Source organism: Dermochelys coriacea, chromosome 23 (assembly GCF_009764565.3).
Source record: "Dermochelys coriacea isolate rDerCor1 chromosome 23, rDerCor1.pri.v4, whole genome shotgun sequence".
NCBI classification, from domain to species: Eukaryota; Metazoa; Chordata; order Testudines; family Dermochelyidae; genus Dermochelys; species Dermochelys coriacea.
In genome coordinates, this window is record NC_050090.1 from 5705777 (window position 1) to 5726554 (window position 20778).

Genomic DNA, 20778 nt, shown 5'->3' on the forward strand with positions numbered 1-20778 from the left:
AACCAATTCTAGCTCTCATCTATATCTTTTTCCTTTTAGGAATAAACCTTTAGATTTTAGATTCTAAAGGATTGGCAACAGCGTGATTTGGGATAAGACCTGATTTGTATATTGACCTGGGTCTGGGGCTTGGTCCTTTGGGATCAGGAGAACCTTTTTTCTTTTACTGGGGTATTGGTTTTCATAACCATTTGTCCCCATAACAAGTGGTACTGGTGGTGATACTAGGAAACTGGAGTGTCTGAGGGAATTGCTTGTGTGAGTTGTGGTGAGCCAGTGGGGTGAGACCAAAGTCTGCTCTGTTTGACTGGTTTGGTTTGCCTTAGAGGTGGAAAACCCCCAGCCTTCGGCTGTAACTGCCCTGCTTGAAGCAGTTTGTCCTGAATTGGCACTCTCAGTTGGGTCCCGCCAGAACCAGCATCATTACACCTACGGACAGATTTCACGATGTGTGACAGAAAGGGGCAATGACCGGGACACATTGCAGTTTAGGATCAAAGTGAAGGAGCTGCGGAACGCCTACCACAGGGCGCGGGAGGCAAACCGCCACTCCGGTGCTGCTCCTATGAGCTGCTGGATCTCCAAAGAGCTGGACATGATACTCCGCGGCAACCCCACCTCCATTGCTAACACCACTGTGGATACTTCAGTGGCTCGCGTTCCAGTCGAGAGTGGACCGAGCCAGGAGGAGGAAATCTTGGACGAGGATGTGGAGGGGGACCCAGAGGCAGGAGATGACTCGGAGGTCAGAGATGCATGCAGGCCAGGAGCTCTTTTCTACCCTGGATGTTGGCGAAGCGCAAAGAGGAGAGGAGGCCCCGGTAAGTGGATTTGATTTTGGGACTTGCTGAAGTGGATTGTTGGGGGCAGGAGGGTTGCAGAAAGCAGGCTTGTCTCCCACCACATGCCACCTGCCGGAAGCAGAGGGGCGGGACAGGAAGCAGAACTATAAAAGGCCGGCCCTCCAGCTCAGTTGGGAGAGAGCTGCCGGAGGAGCAGGACGTCTCTTCCCTGCTCCGCTAATGGAGAGCGCTATCCTGACAGAGAGCCAGAGGGGTGCCGGAGCTGCCAGACGCCGGGGACTCCGAGGAGCTGGTGGGGTTGCCACTAGCCATCTACCCCAGCAAAGTGAACAACAACCCTGGAACCCATGTACACATGGACTGGGCATGTAGCAAGGAGCCCAGGGCAGCCGAATCGGGTTCAGCTGTGTTATTGACTACAAGCCGGCCAGCGTGTTGCGGTCGGATTTTCCCCGCTGACCCAGTGGCGGACCACTCTGCCGCTGTTTAGGGCCCTGGGCTGGGACGCAGTGGAGCGAGAGGGCCTGGGTTCCCCTACCACCGCCATCCCACCGTTAGGAGTGGCAGCCTCCCCACCTCGTTGTCAGGAGGCCTGATTGGTCTGGCACCCGCCTGAATCAGGATGCCAGATGGTTGTGCTGACTCTCCCACCAGAGAGCTAACCTCCCCTAGACTGCGACGGCTCTGCCGGACTGTAGGCCAGAGCCCCCCTACTTGATTGCTGCTCCACCCTGATCAAGGGCCAAGCAAATGGACCTTCTGCTGCTCTGCCTCCCTGACTGTAGGCCAGAGCCCCTACTCGACGGCAGCCCTGCCCTGAATGAAGGCCCCGGACAAACAGACTCTCTACCATTGCTCGACTTGACTGCAGGCCTGAACCAGTAACGCTGAGCTAATTTTCCCCTGAACCAAGATACCCCGGAAGTATCGTAGAGAGGGGCGTGGTCTCCCACCCTGACGATCTGCTGGCAATGCCCTTACTTATACATCCCAATATGCCATTGGCCTTCTTGGCAAAAAGGGTACACTGGTGACTCATTTCCAGCTTCTCATCCACTGTAACCCCTAGGTCCTTTTCTGTAGAACTGCTGTTAGCCAGTCGGTCTCCAGCCTGTAGCAGTGCCTGGGATTCTTCCTTCCTAAGTGCAGGACTCTGCACTTATCCTTGTTGAACCTCATCAGATTTCTTTTGGCCCAGTCCTCCAATTTGTCTAGGTCACTCTGGACCCTATCCCTACCCTCCAGCATATCTACCTCTTCCCCCAGTTTAGTGTCATCTGTGAATTTGCTGAAGGTGCAATTAATCCCATCATCCAGATCATTGATAAAGATGTTGAACAAAACTGGGCCCAGGATCGACCCCTGGGGCACTCCACTTGATACCGGCTGCCAGCTAGACATCAAGCCGTTGATCACTACCCATTGAGCCACACAATCTAGCCAGCTTTCTATCTACCTTATAGTCCATTCATCCAATCCATACTTTTTTAACTTGCTGGCAAGAATACTGTGGGAGACCGTATCAAAAGCTTTGCTAAAGTCAAGATATATCACAACCCTACACTTTCCCCATATCCACAGAGCCAGTTATCTCATTATAGAAGGCAATCAGGTTGGTCAGGCATGACTTGCCCTTGGTGTATCCACGTTGACTGTTCCTTATCACCTTCCTCTTTTCCAAGTGGTTCAAAATGGATTTCTTGTGGACCTGCTCCATGTTTTTGCCGGGGACTGAAGTGAGGCTGACCAGTCTGTAGTTCCCTGGGTTCTCTTTTTTCCCTTTTTTAAAGATGGGCACTATATTTGTCTTTTTCCAATCGTCCAGGACCTCCCCCGATCATCACAAATTTTCAAAGATATTGGCCAATGGCTCTGCAATCACATCAACCAACTCCCTCAGCACCCTGGATGCATTAGATCTGGACCCATGGGCTTGTGCACGTCCAGCTTTTCTAAATAGTCCTTAATCTGTTCTTTCACCACTAGTGCTGCTCAACTCCTACCCATACTGTGTTGCCCAGTAAAGGGGACAACAGGGGCAGGCATCGGGGACAACAGGGGCAGGCATCGGGGAAACTGGCTGTTGGGTGCGTTGCTGGATTCTCCCCTTCTGCCACCAACCTGCCCCACAGGAGCCCAGCACAGCGCCCTCTGCTGCCCATGTCTGCCACCGTCTCTCCACTCTGCAGAGCTCCCACGATCTGCTAGCCTGGGGCAGTGACAGACCCTCTTGCTCCCTAGTTATAACACCTGGCCCTGAGCTAGCCCCTTTCTCCAGCAGATCTCAACGCCCTTCACAAAGGAAGTTGGCATCACTATCCCCACTTTATAGATGGGGAAACTGAGGCACACAAGGGGAACATGATTTAACCAAGGTCACTCCGCAGGCCAGCCATGTCTGTATGCAAAAGCCTGAGGATTTTAACTGTATCGGTCTAGTTAAAACATTACAGCACCCCCCCAACCCCTCCATGGGGATGCCGTTATACTAGTACAAAGGTTTGTTGACTGATAGAGGCCAAATTACTATCAGACCTCAGGCCTATTGGTGACCCAAACTCCCAAGATGCTTTGGGAATGCTGCTAAACTCTCACCAGCTGTGAAAAATGCCAATTTGCTAAAATTTTTAGTCTAGCGCCCTGTTATTTGCGTTGCCACGCGACTGTGCGAGAAATGTACCAACCGCAAACAAATGAAAATGTATAAATAACATAGTGATGGTAAAAGTTTATGTTTAAGCAGCAGATGTGTGATTGTGTGCTGGGAAGTCTATGAAATTTACCAGATACCGATGGATTTGTAGTCTTGCATTGGGCAAGAGGAAGTGATAAGCTGGAACTAAATTACCTATAAGTAGTCCAAGCTGTACGCAAGCAGTGGCAAAAGACATTACGGGGATCAGTCTGTCGTTTACGTCAACGGCTGCAAGGTTTGGTTTAGCAGACTTGGTAATGGATCTGCCTTTCTGTTTGTTTGCTGTACTAATAACTAATAAATATTGGCCGGTGCTTGGGTCCTTGAGGTCTCTTTAAGTAGGAAGTAAGATTGAAGCTGAATTGGTAATAAATCTGCTTCCCTGGGGTATCCTCCGACCCAAGTTTACTGGCTGGAACCGAACAGGGCAGGGTCACAACCTCTGTGTTGGGAGTAAAGACCTAGCCATGTGGGGAGACTCTGACTGGGACAGTCTAGGGGCCTACAGGGGAGGGGAAAAGTTTGAAGAAGAGATGTAAGACTAGATCCAGAGAAACGTTAATGCCATCAAGAGTGAAATGCGGGCGAAGAATGGCCGAAGTAGTAAAGGAGCGCTTGGATTGTTTGTAAAGAAATGTGCTGTTATGCACTGAGGTTCTGGGGCCGCACCGGGTACGGCCAGCCCGCGGGATCACACGTGTGCGCTGCTTGTCTCTGAGGCTGACCAGAGAGTAGAGGGGAAAGCGTGACCCGGGGCGGCAGCTCAGCATCGGGCGCGCGAGGCTTTTAATCAGAAGCTTAAGGAAGTGACAGAAAATGCTCAGAAAGGGAAGCCGCAGAATGGGGAAGTCAACGGGTGGCTGGTGAGCGCTGCAAGGAAAGGTGAAGGCGGGCGAGGGGAAGGAGCCGAGGAGACGGTGCAGACGTGGGGTTGTCAGAAACGGGTGGAGGATGGTGGAATCACTCATCGGCCAGCACAGGAGCTATTGGCTGCGGGGATGCTGGGAGCACCGGGGAAGCTGGCTGAGTGCAAGGAAGACCCGAAGAATGTGATGGAGCAGGACACGCCTCAGCGTTAATAAGGCAGCCAAGCCGTGTCACAAGTCAAGAAAATAAACTGGGTGCTGGAAGGAAAAGATTTGGGGGCACCCAGGGTAAGGAGGGGTGTGGGAGAGATCGGCCCAGGGGCTCTAGAGAGAACTGGGGCAGGAGGCTGCTAGCCGACCGGGCAGGTTTGTGAAGGCCGGGTGCTTCGTGATGGCAGAATGCTTTTTAAACGCAACATCGAAACGTGACATTGTGACAGGCCATGGCAGAAACGCCAGGCAGGGGAGAAACCTGTCCAGGCACTAAGTCAATGGGTTCCCCAAGGGTGCCAGACAGCATCTGGTTCCACCCAGTTCTGAAGCGGGAGATGGGCCAGTGACAGCCGTTCCCTCCCAGACCCTGCACAAAGCAGGCTGGACAAAGTGTGGGTATTTTCGGAGTTCATTGTATTACAAACACGAATGGGTCTGGAGTCTGGGGGGATGGGATGTGATTCCTCTGGGGGAGATGTGACTCCAGCAAACCCTGGGAAGGGTCAGGACCATCACAGGACACTTGTAAAACAACCGACCGGCCAAGGCGGGGATGCAAATTCCCACCTCTGCCCCTGGCCTTTCGAAGCGATGCCCTGAGGAGTGAGCCACTGGCTGCGAATGATCTGTTCCCAGATCAAGGAACCAGCCTGTGGCACTCACAGATTCCCAGGGGACGTGTTTGCAGCAGAAGCTGTGCCAAGCTTGGAAGCACTGAAAAGCCCCTGGGTGGGTTTGAGGGGCTGCATCCTGGCCGGAGCCCTGGCTGGAGTCAGGGGAGGGATCCCTGGTAAGCCCAGTAGCAGGCGGGTGGGTTCCCTGATTGGTTTAACCCGTGTTCTCGGCAGTGCTGTCACCGTAAGCTGCTTGGGGGAAGCTTGGTGGGGCCGGAGTTGTGGAGCTCACGGGGCTTGTAGCCTCGTAGGGGGCAGGAAAGCAGCCGGCTCAGCCAGTCTGACTTGCTGGGGATATCACCGTGCCAACAGAAAACCAGGCAGCCTGGAGCACCCGGCAGGAGGGAGAGTGAGGCAGGTCCCGCCCCCGAGAGGCGGCGACTGGCGTGCCAGGAGCCCAGGGCAGGTGCCCTGGCCAGCCCACGGAGGGGCAGGACCGGTGCAGTTGCCCTAAGCGGTGACACCATCATCGCCCCTTCCTCAGCTACACGGAGCTCCCGCCATCTCCTAGCCTGGGGCGGCTACAGCCCCCCCATGCGGGGCCATGAGGCTCACAGCACCTGGCACTCGACTGCCCTTCTCCCCAGCAGATGAAGGAGCAATGGTCTCAAGTTGCAGTGGGGGAGGTGTAGGTTGGATATTAGGAAACACTATTTCACTAGGAGGGTTCCCTAGGGAAGTGGTGGAATCTCCATCCTTAGAGGTTTTTAAGGTCAGGCTTGACAAAGCCCTGGCTGGGATGATTTAGTTGGGGTTGGTCCTGCTTTGAGCAGGGAGTTGGACTAGATACCTCCTGAGGGCTCTTCCAACCCTGATCTTCTATGATTCTATCTCACTGCGCTGTGCAGGGGAGGCTGTGTCATTATCCCCACTTCAGAGAGGGAAACTGAGTTAGTGGGCGGGGCCGGGACTTTGCCAAGGTCACCCCATGGGCCGGCTGCATCCACACACAAATGCTATAGGAGTGTAACTGTACCAGCTAGCTAACACATTACAGCCCCGGTGGGGGTACAATTATAGCCCTGCAACCCAGCTAGAACTATTCCTGGACGAGAAGGGTAGACGGGTCTGACCCTGGTACCAGGCACCTATATCCTGGTGTCATCGCACACACACTGCTGTTGTACTGGTATAACTATCAGCAAAACCAGCCCCACCACCCCACAGTTACATCAGGACAAAAGCTGGAAACTTTGGGGCAGGGACTGGCTCTCGCTGCAGCATCTGTTATGACAGAGCCCCAAGCTCAGTTACTGTGTGTCTGTGCAGCACCCGGTGCGATGGGGCCCCCTCCCAGTCTCTGTGTATCTGCACAGCAGCTGGCACGACGGGGCCCAGATCTAGGTTGGGATCTCCAGGAGCTGCCTTAGTGCCCTGCAGTGGAGTTCAGGGGAGCTGGGGCAGGCGGCGTGTCTGGATCAGTTGGAGCAGGAAATGGCGGCACGGACGGTGGCTGACATGCTGTCCCCCCCGTGCAGTGTTCCCCAACTCTCCCGGCCAGGTTGTGCTCTGTGCCCAGCCTTGCCCACGTTGGGATGAAGGTTCTGCCCCTAGGGTTGCGCTGCCAGGCCAGAATCGCTCCCTCCACTCAGAGCGCAGTCTGTCGGCCCTGAGCCCTGCTGCACGAGCTCGGCTGGGTCTTCAGCAACTACAGCCCCCTGGTGAAATCCCCCCCACTCCTTCCTCCTCGGTGGCTGGGCTCCCGCCACGACGGTTTACTGACCAACTACCTGGCCCTGAGGCGGTTTGGGGAGGGCAGGGGAAAGGGGACTGGGGAGGGGGAAGCAGGGGCAGAAAGAGGGTGGGGGAGAGCAGGGGCAAAGGGGTGGGGAGGGGGGAGCAGTAACAACATGAGCTGGTCCCCAGCTCCCACCAAGGCCCCGTTAGCAGATTTTGTGCTGGGAATGTCCCTGCAGCCTAGAAATCGCCCCCTGGATCAGAGCAGGGCCCATCTACCCCGGTGTCCCGGCTCCAGCAGCAGCCAGTGCCAGATGCTCCAGAGGGAGGCACCAGACACCCCCTAGTGGCTCATGATGGAATAACCTGGCTACTGGGGAATTTCCTTTCTGTTCCCATCAGTTAGCGGCACCAAGTCCTGGGGCAGGAGACCATCCAGTCCCACCCACTGTGACGCTGGCTGTCCTCGTTCCCCATAGAAATCTCTGATCCGTTGCTGGATCCTGCTGTTGGCCCAGTGACAGCCAGTGGCAGGGAGTTCCCCAGTCTGATTGTACCCAATGAGCCTTTTCTCACGGTCAGATGTTCTGACCTTCCAGTTCCTGGGGCACTGGACTCCATCCTGGTCTCCCCACCTCTGAAAGGATCTGGCAGAGGGGCAGGGGGGTCAGCAGTGGGAAACCAGAAGGATCAGGGGCCTCCCAGATGCAGAGAGAGCAGAAAGGCTGCGGGGTGGAGGGGACAGGCTGGAGGGATGCAAATGACCGGAGGGGATAGAGGACAAACGGGTTCAGAGCCGCACACCCTGGCTGGGAGCTTCCCCAGCCCAGGGTGACTTCAGGGCACCAGCCCCACCCGCCATCTCCAGCCCAGCCCTTGCTTGGCCTCCCTCCAGCCTGGCCTGGCTCCCCGTTCACCCCTTTGCTGCCAGCGGCGGGTGCTGCTGCGGGGTGAGCAGGCTCCTGGCCAGGCCTCTCTCTACCCCCGTCACATTTAATGCAGGGCTATGCATCCCCCATGCACTGTGTGCAGCCTTTGCTGGCCCTCACCCCACCGCCACGGCTCCAGCCCCACCCAAAGCACCAGCTCTGGGCCCGATCCTGCTGTGTAGGCTGGGGCAGGTGGGGGCACCCCCATTAATCCAACCCTTTCTCCCCTCCCCTTCATGGGACAGGCTGCCCCCCCCCATCATCTCCTGCTCCCAGTGGGAGGCCCAGGCCCCAAGAAGCAGGGACCCGCTGAGGACCCTGGTGCCCTATGTCATCATCCACCACAGGGCAGGGAACCGTTGCACCTCACAGGACTCCTGCAGCCGGGAAGTCAGGGGCATCCAGAGCTACCACATGGACAAGAGGGCTGGTCTGACATCAGCTACAAGTGAGTGGGGGCGGGGTGCGACTGGGGTCTCCTTTCAGCAGATAGACAGACTCCAGGCCATTGCACCGAGGTAGCTGGGGGGTGGGGGAGCCGCAGAGACCACACTCAGGGGGACAGCTGGGGGAGGGAGGATTCTTAGGGTGACCAGATGTCCTGATTTTATAGGGACAGTCCTGATGTTTGGGACTTTTCCTTATATACACACCTATTACCTCCCACCTGCCCTGATTTTTCCACACTTGCTGTCTGGTCACCGTAGGGATGCTCCAGAGAAGAGATCTGATTTTTATATTTAATATTTTTGGCTGAAAAAATGGAATTGGGGAGGGTGCGCCCAGAGCCCCAGCTGTGGGGGGAGAATGGGACCCTGGCAAGAGGGGAGGGGGGTGGGGGCATAGAGTCCCTGGCAGGGGGAGATAGGGGGGGAAGTGATGGAGCTGGTGGGGGGGGGGGATGGAGGGCCACAGGGAGCCCCTGGGCTGTGCCAGGAGCTCAGCTGACAGACGCCGCAGGGCCCTCCTCGTCTGTGACACCGCCCCGTGCCGGCGTTATTGACGTGTTTCCCTGCAGCTGGCCTGACGCCCCGCAACAAAAAGCTGGCCAGAGATTTTGCTCCGTGAAACGTTTTGAGATGGTGACATCAGGGGATGGAAACCCAGCTGGGAATTTCCAGCAGGGCAGCAGCTCCCAGCGCTGTTCTGCTGCCCCACATCTGGGCCCGTTACAGCCCTCACTCGACCCCCAGCTCTGTCCAGGTGAGGCCCTCGGTGCCTTCCATAAGGGGTGTTACACAGCGCCACCTAATGGCCAAACAGTGCAATACAGGTTAGGGCCCCTCGATTCCAGTCCTTTTCCTCAGTGGGTCTTTGGCTCCATGGCAGAGGATTGAGCTTCTAGCTCCGATGGTCCCAGGTTCAAACCCGGGCAGGGCCAGCGACAACCTTGGGGGAGCTGCCAAGAGGGATGGGGAGGGGAGGGTGCGGCCGACATGCTTGGGCGGGTCTCACACTGCGCTCTGCCCACCGCTTCCTAACCGGCAAAGACGACAGTCTACGAGGGCAGAGGCTGGAGAACGAGGGGGGCCCATGCCAAGAACTGGAACGACAAGTCGCTGGGAACCAGCTTCCTGGGCAGCATCTCCAATACGTGGGTCCCGTCTGTACAGATTTCCCTGCTAGGCCCCCAGGGGAACTAGGAAGTCCACAGCTGCTCTTGGTTCTACCATGGTGGGGCACTGGGCTGGGGCACAGGGTCAGGAAAGGGAGGAGGAGGGGGAGCGTGGCAAAGCAAATGTGTGCGTGGAAGGGTGGGGGAGACGCAATGGGGGGTTGGGGGGGAGAGACTGTGAAATGGCCAATCAAGAACGTGGCCAGAGGGTGTTTATTTACTCAGGCCACCTTCACAACCCCTGAACAGCAGAGAGGGACTGGGGTGTGTGAAATTAACAGGGGGCTGCTGGTGTCCTGCAGAAACAGCCCGACATCATCCCGACCGCTGCCAAGAGCCTGATCCAATGTGCTGTCTCCGGGGGCTTCCTGAGTGAAACCTACACCCTGAAGGGGCATTGCGATGTGAAGTCAACCGAATGCCCCAGGAACGCTCTCTACGAGGCCATAAGCCAGTGGCCTGAGTTTGAAGCCTGAGTCCCTGCAGCCTCGGGGCAGCCCCTGCACCCATCGCTGACCCCGCCCGCGGCTTCTACCTGCTTGAGCAGCACCTCCGGCCCCCAGCAAGGGGCAGCCTCCCGCTTCTCACCCACCAGCCTGCGAAGGACCCGGCGGGAGGGTTGCAGAGTCCCACAAAGGGGTTTTTAATTCAAGTGCAATTTGCCTTTAACCCAGTGCCCCTGCGGCTTAGCACTTGCTTTACTTGGGAGCTACTGAGCAGTGAAAATAAACCAGCTTCCAGTCCATAAAAAGTTGAAGCACCAGGAATCATTTCATCTCCTGTTAAACCATAACTACCCCCCCACCGCTGGGCTGGGCTGGGCGAGCTCAGAGGGTGTGATTATGGTCTGTCAGATTAGCACTAAGAAGCCCCCTTGCAGCAGGTGCTGTACACACAGAGCATGAGACAGACAGTCCCTGCCCTAAGAGCTCCCAGTCTAACTAGACACTGGGTGGGAGGGGAAACTGAGGCACAGGGAGGGGAAAGGGTTTTACCCAAATTCACAGGGCCAGTTAGTGTCAGAGCATGGAACAGATCCCATGGGTGCAGTCAAGTGCTCTGCCCACTAGGCTGTGCTACCTCTCAGTCCAGAGGAAGGAGGTGGAGAGAAACCAAGGCGGTGCTGGTTCCACATGGGTCACACACAGACAGGCCCGGCAGGAAGGGAAGGGGAGCTGGGGCTTGCTCCCGGTGATGGGAGCTGGGGCTGCGGCTGGAGACCGGCGGGAGGGGGCCGGAGCAGAGGGAACAGCCATGCCAGCAGCAGCGTCCCATCCCCACAGTTTCCAGGGCTGCCCAGCATGTGGGGGCGCTATGGGAAGGGGGCAGCAGCACTGATGGGGCAGCTCTTTGTTACGAGAGTAACAGTGGATTAGCCCCCAAGCGAGGCTGGGAGCCCAGCACCCCAGGGCTGGATGGGCCCTGTAAACAGGAGCAACCCCCTGATGGGCCGGCAGCTGGAGGCCGCGCTGCAGAGAGCGTAGGTCTGGCCCCCCCGCAGCCCCCTGTATCCTGCCCCTGGCACAGTCCAGGTTCAGCCCAGTTATTCCTGCTTCTGAGCCGTGGACCCCAGGGGACGCAACCAGCTGGGATCCAGGCCCCCCGCTGGGAAGAGGCTAGTCCAGGCCCCGGCGGCTGGAGCTCTGGAGGGCATGTAAAGCCCAGGAAGGCCCAGCCTCAAGGGGCTCAAGCAAAAGGTTTCACTCCTGGGCCGGCCACAGCCCCGCTGCAGCCCCGGAACAGACTCAGCACAATCTCCCTTCCCATCCTCCCAGCACTGTAACACCTCTGCAAGCCCCTGCGGGGCTGCCACAGCCCGGGCCCCCGCAAGCCACCTTGCCTGGTCCCCAGGGTGTTTTGGCCGCTGGCCCCATGGAGCTCTGCCCAGGAAGGGCGAAGGATCCTGTAAGGCCCAGGGAGGGGTTGGTCCCCTCGCCATGGGAGGCTCTGGGTAGTCACAGCCACAGGTACTCGGCCAGGAAGGCAGCCAGGATCTTGCAGAGGTTCTCCACGGTCGGGGGGTGCAGGTTCTGCTCTGTGTCCTCCATCGTGTGCCAGACCCACGGGAAAGGAGTGGCGATGAGGTGCAGCACCGGCACTCCTGCGGCCAGACAGATACATGGATACTCAGCAGGGATCCAACTCAGGATCTGCATCACTGCAAGCACCAGCCTCCACTGCTGGGGCTACAGGAGTAATTCCACTATTGTCAGCAGTAGTAGACTATTATCCCCATGTGGCCCAGCCACTAGAGGGTGACGTGCGACATTCTAAACCCACACACTGTCTCAGATGGAGCCAGGCCCTCAGGCACGCCCTGACCTTATATCTAGGAGCCATGTGCTCCCCTGACCTAGCAATGAGCAGCTGGCCAAGTGCATTATGGGAACCAGATTGGCCAGAGACATCAAGCGAGTCAGGGCCAAGTGGCTATACAGCAATGATGTGTTCATAAAGTCTTTCACCCCCAAGGATCCCAGAGCTTAAGTTCAAAATGCAGCCACCTCTGGGGTGAAGCGTGCCAGGCAGGCAAACATCATCTATAAAGCATTTTACCCCTGTAAATAACACCTAGCTCTTGCATAGCCCTTGTCCTCAGGGAATCCCAAACCACTTTACAAAGGGGGTCAGAATGATTCCACCCACTTCACAGATGGGGAAACTGAGGAAGACAGCAGCAAAGTCACCCAGCAGGGCAGTGGCAAAGCCAGAACCTGAACCAAGGTCTCAGTCCCTTGCTCCACTCATGAGGCCAGGCTTGTGCGGGAGCCTGGGGGAGTCTCACCACGCTTTGTGTGCACACATTCTGCCCTGGCTCCCCCGGGGAGGCCTCCCCAGCTGTCCATCCCACACTGCTCTACGCCTGGACGCCCGGTAGCAAGGGGTAGGACAGGTACCTTTGCGAAGGAAGGGGACGTGGTCGTCTTCGACAGGCCCATAGGCAGGCTCCCGCTGGAAGTACGTCTGCTCCCGGGGGTGGGACTGCAGCAGGCCCAGCCGGTGCAGACGCTTCTCTGGGCGACACAAAGCAGAGGGTGAGGAATGGGCTGGTTCCTGGGACCTGCCAGGCTGGGGGCGCGGCGGGACGAGCCCCACAGGGGGCCACACCTGGCCGCTCACACCAGAGCTCCCTGAGGACATAGAGATGCTGCTGTCTCCGGGAGCAGGAGAAAACACCGGGGAGGGAGGGGGGATTTCAAACCTGACAAGTCGTGTTTGAGGGAAATAAAGTGTTGGTGAAAGATCCACAGGTCCAGGCCAGGTCCACAGCCCCGGGGACTGAATCCCCAACTCCCAGCTATTCCCAGAGCTGGGAATAGAACCCAGGAGTCCTGGCTCCCAGCCCCCCTGCTCTAACCACTAGACCCCATTCCCCTCCCAGAGCTGGGGCTAGAACCCAGGCACCTTTATTCATTGTCAGACAGATGCAGGACCATCAGGACTGGCGATGGGGGGGAGGGACGGGGGGGTAGCTGTCCCACTACAGGTGCCTGGGGGGGCAAGCCCCCTCCCACCCCTGGAAGAAAGGAAGGTTTGGTACCGATGCCAATGAGCCGGTCGAACCAGGAGGCAGTGAGGGGGAAGTGGTTCTGGATGGTCGGGTGACGGACCCCCAGCAGGTCCAGCAAGACAAACAGGCTCTGCAAGGAGGCAACGAGGGGTTAAATCTGTAGGAGCCCAGTCACCCCAGGAGGATCTGAGGTAGGGATTGGTACAAGATCCAGTGCAGACAGATTGAGCCCCCCGCCTACCCCGGACAGGCACCCCCACCATCTCCCTCCAGCCTGAAAGATCCCCCATGCAGAACTCCCTAGAGGGACAGGCAGGTGACTCTCACCATAGCCTGGAGCTGGCTGGTGCCCAGCTGGTGCTGAGCCTTGGCCATGTGCTCAGCCAGGTGGCGCGCCCCGTACAGGGAATCCCTCTCGCTCCACTCCCCGAAGGCCTCCTCGCCGTCCAGGAACAACAGCTGCAGCGTCACCTCGGAGCCCTGGGAAGAGACACAGGGCTTGCTCAATACCTGGCACTGCGGGACAGGTGAGGGGACTGCACCCAGGACAGCAGCAGAGCTAGGGATAGAACCCAGGAGTCCTGGCTCCCAGCTTCCCTGCTCTAAGCACTAGACCCCATTCCCCTCCCAGAGCCAGAGATAGAACCCAGGAGTCCTGGCTCCCATCCCCCCCGGTTTTACACACTAGACTCCATTCCTTTCCCCAAGCCAAGAGTAGAACCCCCAACCTGGGAAGCTCTCACCTGCTCCTTGGCCTTCAGCAGCTCCGCGTCCAAGGCTGTGGCCAGTTCCAGCAGGATGGCACAGGGCACGGCCGAGTCGGTGGCCCCCAGGAAGGTGCGGCCCTGCCGGTCACGGGGGAAGTACTTGGAGTCATAGTGGCAGGCCAGGACCAAGCGCCGCCCGGCAGTGGGGTCCAGCGTGGCCACCACATTGGCAAAGCCTACGACACCCCGCGGGGTTTGGTCCTCGAAGGCGTCCAGCTCTACCCGCCAGCCTGCAGCCAGCGTGGCCAGGCTATCCACAACGAACTGGGACAAGACAGAGAAAGCATCAGGTGCCGTGTGGGAGGAGCATCAGGGGTCAGCGGTTTTGGGGATATCAGCAGGGAGGCCAGGGGGCTGGGAAACTGTCTCACCCTTCTAAGGCAAGGGGCAGGGTCGGAGAGATGCTCATCATCTCCAAAGGGATCTGCCCAGTGCAATGGGGCTAGGATGCTCCAAGACAGACCCCACGCGCTGCCTGACAGGGTCAGAGCCGCAGCCCACCTAGCCTGGCATCCCGCCTCTGACGCTGCCCAGCACCAGCTGCTTCAGAGGAAGGCGACAGAACCCTGCAGTAGCCAACATGGGATAATCTGCCTCCCGTGTTTGGGCTCATCCCGAGTTAGAGACTGGCTCGAGCCCTGGCGTGGGTTCACTCTCTCTACTAGATTGTTGGTACTGACCACCCACTGCTCTGGATATCCTTGTTCTCCATACAAACGTTCTGTTCCTTTGTGAATCTTACTGAGCTCTGAGCCCTGGTTAATTCCTGTGGCAATGAATTCCACTGACTAATCACACATCACAGGAAGCAGTATTTCCTTTTACCAGACTTGATAGATTGTTACCATGACTCCTCTTGCTTGTCCCACTCCAGAGTAACCATCCAGATCGGTCCCAGCTACACCCAAGAGGTTTTCCAGGCTCTGCTCAACTTGTCCCCCCTCTCTGGACCCATGTTGTTGGGTGTTATCCTACATGAGATGGGGGCCATTCCTGAGTGGATCCACCTGGGTTAGCACCCGGGAAGAGTCTGAGGAGTTTGCATTCAGCATGCGTTACGCTGCCCGTCACCAGTGAATTCCTTCGGCATTGCATCACCCGCCCCCCAGGCTGGCTCAGGTCTCGCTAAATTCCTCACAGTCCACTCTACTCCTGGCTACCTTCAATAATTTTGCCACTACCCCAACTGCCAGATCATTAACAAAGATATTAAACAACACGGGACCTTTAGCCCTGACCGAAACTGATCATGTGAGGTACGGCTTGTGGCCTACAAGTATTTGCTAGGTACACCACAGGTATAAGCAATGAGCATACAAGCCTCTGGCCTGTGAGACAGTAGCTTAGCTAAACAAGGCATGCGGGCCAAGAAGCCTCAGCGTACGATGCTAACCCCCAACCAAGATCTCACCAGACAGAACCCTGTAATGCCTGAACAGCTGACAGGTAACCACCAGCTTTAAGACAGGAACATCAGCAGCTGTTGAACCATAGGAATTCAATGGCAACTAATTAACATATATGCTAATAAGCTTCAGGTAGAAAGCCTAGTGAACTACGGGACAAGGGCCCCCCGACAGTAGTACGGTGAGAAAATACAGATGGCGGCCACGCAGCTTAGAGGGAACTTCTGTCGCAACCATGCACATCGGATCTTAGTGATTCTAACCACACTGGGCCTGCTTTTGGGCCAAGAGCCCACCAAACCTCAGCATGGTGGTTGGGAAGATACGTAATCAATATAATTAATACACGATCACTAGATGAGGGAACAGTCTACACTGTGACCCAGGCCAGCTGAGTCAGGCGCTTGGGGCTCGGGCCGCAAGGCTAAAAGTTGCCATGTAGATGTTCGCTTTTGGGCTGGAGTCTGGGCTCCGAGACCGTCCCGCCTCATGGGGTCAGAGCCTGAACATCTGCACGGCAATTTTATAAACCCACAGCTCCAACCCGCATCAGCTGAGCTGGGCCAGCTGCCGTCATGACACAGGTCTCTTATTGCAGTGTAGACATACCCTTAATCAGCTCTTTGGTTCCTGTCTCCTGGCCAGGTTTGGATCCAAGACAAGACTTTGCCTCTCACGCCTTGGCAACTTAGCTTCTTTCGTCCAAAGTGGCGCTTAGAAGTTGAAATAATCTTCTCTGTCAGGCAGTGAGACTCTGAAGTTCCCTCTGCTTGCCTGGAACCAGTAGCCTCTCCGAGAAAGCTGGTACTGAGGACTCGACCCCAGCCTCCTTCCTATTTCCCACACCATTGGTACCAACGTGCACCATGAGCTCCGCCCCAGAACCCCATCTAGGTATCTTGGGACCTTTGCACCCAGCTGTTCTCATGGTCACCAGCTCCCGGCTGTCTGCATTCCCGACGGCCCACTACCCCACAGCCTGTCTTCTCCTCTCCATGCAATTCCACCCCCTGAAGCCATCTCCACAGAGCAGGAGAACTGTCAGGCTTCAGTAATTGGGGGGGCTTGGACGGTCCCCCCGATCCTGCCTCCGGGTCCATTCATCAGGAGATCGGATGGTGGGGGGAACTAGCCAAATCCCCAGTATCCTCCCCTCTCCCCCGCACCAGCCAGTTGGGACATTTCTCACAAATAATTTTTCCATCAAAAAACATCAACACATCCACATTTCACGACACAGGGTCAGGCTCGACAACACTCCCACCTTGAAAAAATGTTTCAACTGTGCAGATGAAACGTTTCAACCTCTTCAAACAGTCCCGTTTTCTGGCTCAAAATAAAGTTTTGTTCTGAAATTTCGGCGAATCAGACTGAAAAAAGGTCAAAACTGAAAATAAATGTGGCAAACTGATCAAAACGAACCGTTTCCATTGACCCAAAATGGCAAAGAAAAGGTCTTGGGATGTTGCAAATATCTGAAATTTTTGTCCTGATTTGAGACAGGAAAATATTTGGAACTTGCAAAAATATTTGCAGAAGGGGAAAACCAGTTCTCAAGGGCTTGAACCCCCACATGCTGGGTCTGCAATGGACTTGTCGCTGGCACAGACGCTTCCAAAATGCACTGAGCTTTTGGCACCCACTTCAAACAGGGCGTAGCTTCCCCAAGAGGTCCTGCAGACCCAACCCCAAAGATCTTCTGCATCTCTAGTTCAGGCCGGGGCTACTCCACAAACCCAGCACAGCTTTGTTGTTTGGGGTGTGGAAAGAAAAAAACCACAGCCCCTAGCTGCTATAGCTACACTGGCAAAAAAAACCCGTGTAGATGCAGCTGTCCATGGAAGAGCACTTCTGCTGGCATAGTGTCATTCAGGGAAATTGTTCCTACACGGGCAAAACTCTTTTGTCAATGTCCATTGGGTCTACACTAGGGGCACTGCTGGGACAGCTATACCAGTAAAGCGATATCCATAGCGCTTGTGTAGCGTAGACAAGGTCACAGACTAACCCTGCCCCATTGCAGCCAGGGCCGTGTCCTTGTGCAATCACAAACACCAGTGCCATGCGGATACCGAGTTAGCTGGTCTCTCGCGCCCACTTCGCACCAATGGCAGTGACTGCCCAGGGTCCCCGGTGCAGGGAGGCAAAGCTGTCATTTGCACCGGAGCCTGAAACCAGACAAAGCTGCCCTAGAGCAATTCCTGGACTTGAGCCACTGGCTGCAGCTGGTGCAAACCTCTTGGGTTTTCAGGGCCTGAGCTAACTCTGGGGTCCCATATTCCAGGGTGTCCTCTGAGCCCGGGATGTGCCCCAATCTCTGGCACAGCACAAGGACCACACATCCCAAGGCTTCGCCCGGCCACAGCCCACACTCACCTGCCGCACCTTCCTGTTCCCGGGGCTGCCCGGGTACCGCTCGATCAGCATGGGCTTCAGGAAGGAGTTCCAGAGGCGCCGGAGGTCCACCAGGGAGGCCAGCCGCTTCACCTGGCTGCTGGAGAGGCTCCGGGGCTTGTGGCCAAGCTGCGGAGAGGAACAGCGCTGGAATCCAATGGACCATTCAAAACACCCCCGGCACCAGGAACAGACCCAGGGCATCCAAGCGACAGCAGAGGGGTCCTGTGGTCCGGGTCTCGAGCCAGCGGTTGTCTCCTTTCTCATGTTCGTACAGCATCCAGCACAATGGGGCTCTGCACCGTGACTAGGGCTCGCCGGGCATCCCGTCCCCAGTACAGGCAGTAGCTGCGAACGGGGGGTGCCCTCCCACTGCGTCCCCCTGTGCTGCACGACCCCGCTAGGGTGACTGAGAACAGAGCACAAGAGCCAGTGAGAATTCAAGGGCCTCTTCCTGCCCCCACTAGAGTCAGTGGAGGGAAGGGTTGGGGGGAGATGCCAGCACTGGTGTTGCTACTGCCTCTCCGAGGGCTCTGGGCACCCAGGGCCTCCCCCAGCCTGCCAGCCCCATATCAGCATCCCCTAGGACTCAGCGACACTGCACCCCATCTTAGCTCTACATGGCTGTACCATTGCCCAGCCCCCCCCTGCACATTCCACGCCTCACTGCAACACCCCCTCACCCCCAGGCACCCTGCCCCCACACCCCATCCCTCCCAATCACCCTGCCCCTTCCATGCCTCACTGCAACCCCCATTACCTGGCACCCTGCCCCCACGCCCGTCCTGCAGGTACACCCCATCCCTCCCAGGCACCCTACCCCCCCCCCACGCCTCAAGCTCCCTATCCCAATTCCCCTGCCCCCCCCACGCCCCACACCCCCTACCCCAACTCCCCTGCCCCCCCACGCCCCACACCCCCTACCCCCCCATTCCCCACGCCCCATACCCCAATTCCCCTGCCCCCCCACGCCCCACACGCCAACTCCCCTGCCCCCCCATTCCCCACGCCCCATACCCCAATTCCCCTGCCCCCCCACGCCCCACGCTCCCTAGCCCAACTTTCTTGCCTCTCCCTGGGCACCCTGCCCCCCATGCTCCGCACTCCCGCCCCCAGACACCCTGCGCCGCCCCCGGGCACCTGCCCCAGGCCCGCACCCCCTGCCCCGCGCCCCTCACCTGCGCGCTGGGCGGGCCCCGCGGCTGCCCCCCGCCGGCCCCGGACCCCCAGCCCAGGTACAGGCCGGCGCCGACCGCCAGCAGCAGCAGCAGCAGAAGGACGAGGAGGCGCGGGGGGGCGCTGGGCTCCGGGCCCCCCCCTCCCCGGCCGCGCCGGGCCCCAACACCCAGCCCTTTCCGCATGGCGCCGCCGGCGGAGAGACAGCGAGCCCCGCCCACGGGGAGGGGCACGTCCAGGCCCCGCCCACGGGGGGAGGACCCGAGGGGAGCCCGCCGCCAGAGGGGCGTGGCGAACTGAAGCCACGCCCCCACGCAGCGGGTCCCAGATAAAGCCCCCGGCCGCCTGCTGGGGCGGGGACACGCCCTTGGGGGTGGGGTTACCACAGGACACACCCACAATGGGGCGGGGCCAGGTAAGGACACCTCATCACATAATGGCATATTAAACAGTGCAACCCCTTCCTCCCCCCATGCACCGCTGGGTCCAACACCTCCCCAGCACAGCCCAGGGTCTGACCACCCCCAGCCCTAACACACCTCTGGGTCTGACCCCCACCTGCGCACCTGGGTCCTACCCCCCCCCACCATACCTTTTGGTCTGACCCACCATTCCCCTAACGCTCCCCTGGGTCCTACTCCCTCACTGCACCCCCTGCCCTGGCTCGGACCCCCCTTCCCATAAACCACCTCTGGATCTGAACCCCCCCACAACACACTCATGGGCCTGACCCCCCTTCCTCTAACAAACCCATGGGCATAACCCCTCCCAACACACCCTTGGGTACAAACTCCCAAACACACACACTGAACCCATGAGTCTGACCCCCCTTCCCCTATTACACCCATTGGTATAACCCTGCCGTGCACTATGGGTCCGACCCCCTTTCCTGTAACACACCCCTAGGTCTGACTCCCCCGCACCCATGGGTCTGACCATCTCCAGCACACCCCTGGATCCAATGCCTCATTCCTCTAATACACCCATGGGTCTGAGCCCTGCCATGCACCCATGGAGCTAACCCCCCCAACACACCCATGGGTCTGACCCCTTTCCTGTAACACAATCCTGGGTCTGACTCCCCCACACCCATGGGTCTGACCATCTCTAGCACACCCTTGGATCCAATGCCTCATTTCTCTAATACACCCATGTGTCCAACCTACCCCATACACCCAAGGTCTGACACCCCTCCCCCCTGCCATGCAGCTGACCCCTCCCAACACATTCATGGGTTTGACCCCCCCGCCATACACCCAAGGGTCTGACTCCCCGCCAACGCACCCATGGATCTGAATCTCCCCTCTGCAGTGCATCCAAGGGTTTGGCCCCTCGCCCCACTGGGCCCCGATGACTTGGGGATGGGTGCACATGGATGACAGGTCCATATGGAGAGAGCAAGCACATGGAAGGACAGACCGACTATTGCAACTGGGCCTGGAAAGCTGGGGGCAGGGGAGCGTACAGGGATTGATGAGTGACTAGATAGGGGGTGCCCCTGCCCCTCAATATACCAGCAAGGAAAACAGTGCTTAGAGCCTACCTGGCAGCAGCTGGAGTGACCCTCCACACCCCTTGCTACTGGCATATGGCCCGTCTGCAGCACTGATGTCGCCGGGTCAGTAGCGCTCACGTTCTAACCTGATGGGTCCCGCTGAGGGTGGTCCCTGCATTTGACCTTTCTCCTGGGCTGTATAACAGGCTTTATCACAGGATTTGCCCCTCACTTACCTGGCCAAGAGCACAGTGTGTGAGGTTGTGTGACACATACAGGGTGCTGCCAAGTGGCCAATGCTTGTGGCTTCATCACAGGTCCCCTGGTATTTGGTGTGTCTCTTAAAGCATCAGCTCCCGGAGTCATGGGATGGAGTGAGATATTTGGCTTCCATTGAAACGTAAGTTTCTAGCCCTAAAGGCTGACAACTCCCTGACACAGTGAAATGTCCCAAGCAGACCGGCTCATGGATCCAAAAGTGCCAGAGAACGAGGGGAGGGGGCAAGTGGAAAGGAAGGCTGGATATCCTGGAGTTCTCCAGGCCCAGGGGCAGGCTG

General features: G+C 57.8%; 3 protein-coding genes across 4 annotated transcripts in view; 2 read left to right on the top strand and 1 right to left on the bottom strand.

The window, feature by feature from the left end:
- The window catches only part of LOC122457314, a 38525-nt gene extending 37305 nt beyond the window's left edge, over positions 1-1220 (top strand). The window contains 1 exon segment of the mRNA XM_043501666.1: positions 1208-1220. The gene's annotated coding sequence lies outside the window, so the exon portion shown is untranslated.
- Positions 787-9948, top strand: LOC119847409 (peptidoglycan-recognition protein SC2-like). The gene is made up of 4 exons (XM_043501667.1): positions 787-821; positions 8103-8305; positions 9337-9497; positions 9754-9948. Exons 1-4 carry the CDS (start codon positions 787-789, stop codon positions 9946-9948), a joined length of 594 nt encoding a protein of 197 aa, XP_043357602.1.
- On the bottom strand, positions 9668-18926 carry QPCTL (glutaminyl-peptide cyclotransferase like). 2 transcript variants are annotated; one of them, XM_038382205.1, is made up of 7 exons: positions 18729-18926; positions 17533-17679; positions 13727-14014; positions 13311-13463; positions 13014-13113; positions 12370-12486; positions 9668-11573 (listed from the first exon to the last, which is right to left on the bottom strand). In XM_038382205.1, exons 1-7 carry the CDS (start codon positions 18909-18911, stop codon positions 11428-11430), a joined length of 1134 nt encoding a protein of 377 aa, XP_038238133.1. In that variant the 5' UTR covers positions 18912-18926; the 3' UTR covers positions 9668-11427. The 2 variants fall into 2 exon arrangements, with proteins under 2 accessions (XP_038238133.1, XP_038238131.1); XM_038382203.2 differs by having other exon boundaries at positions 12370-12603.
- Between the last annotated feature and the right edge of the window lie 1852 nt (positions 18927-20778).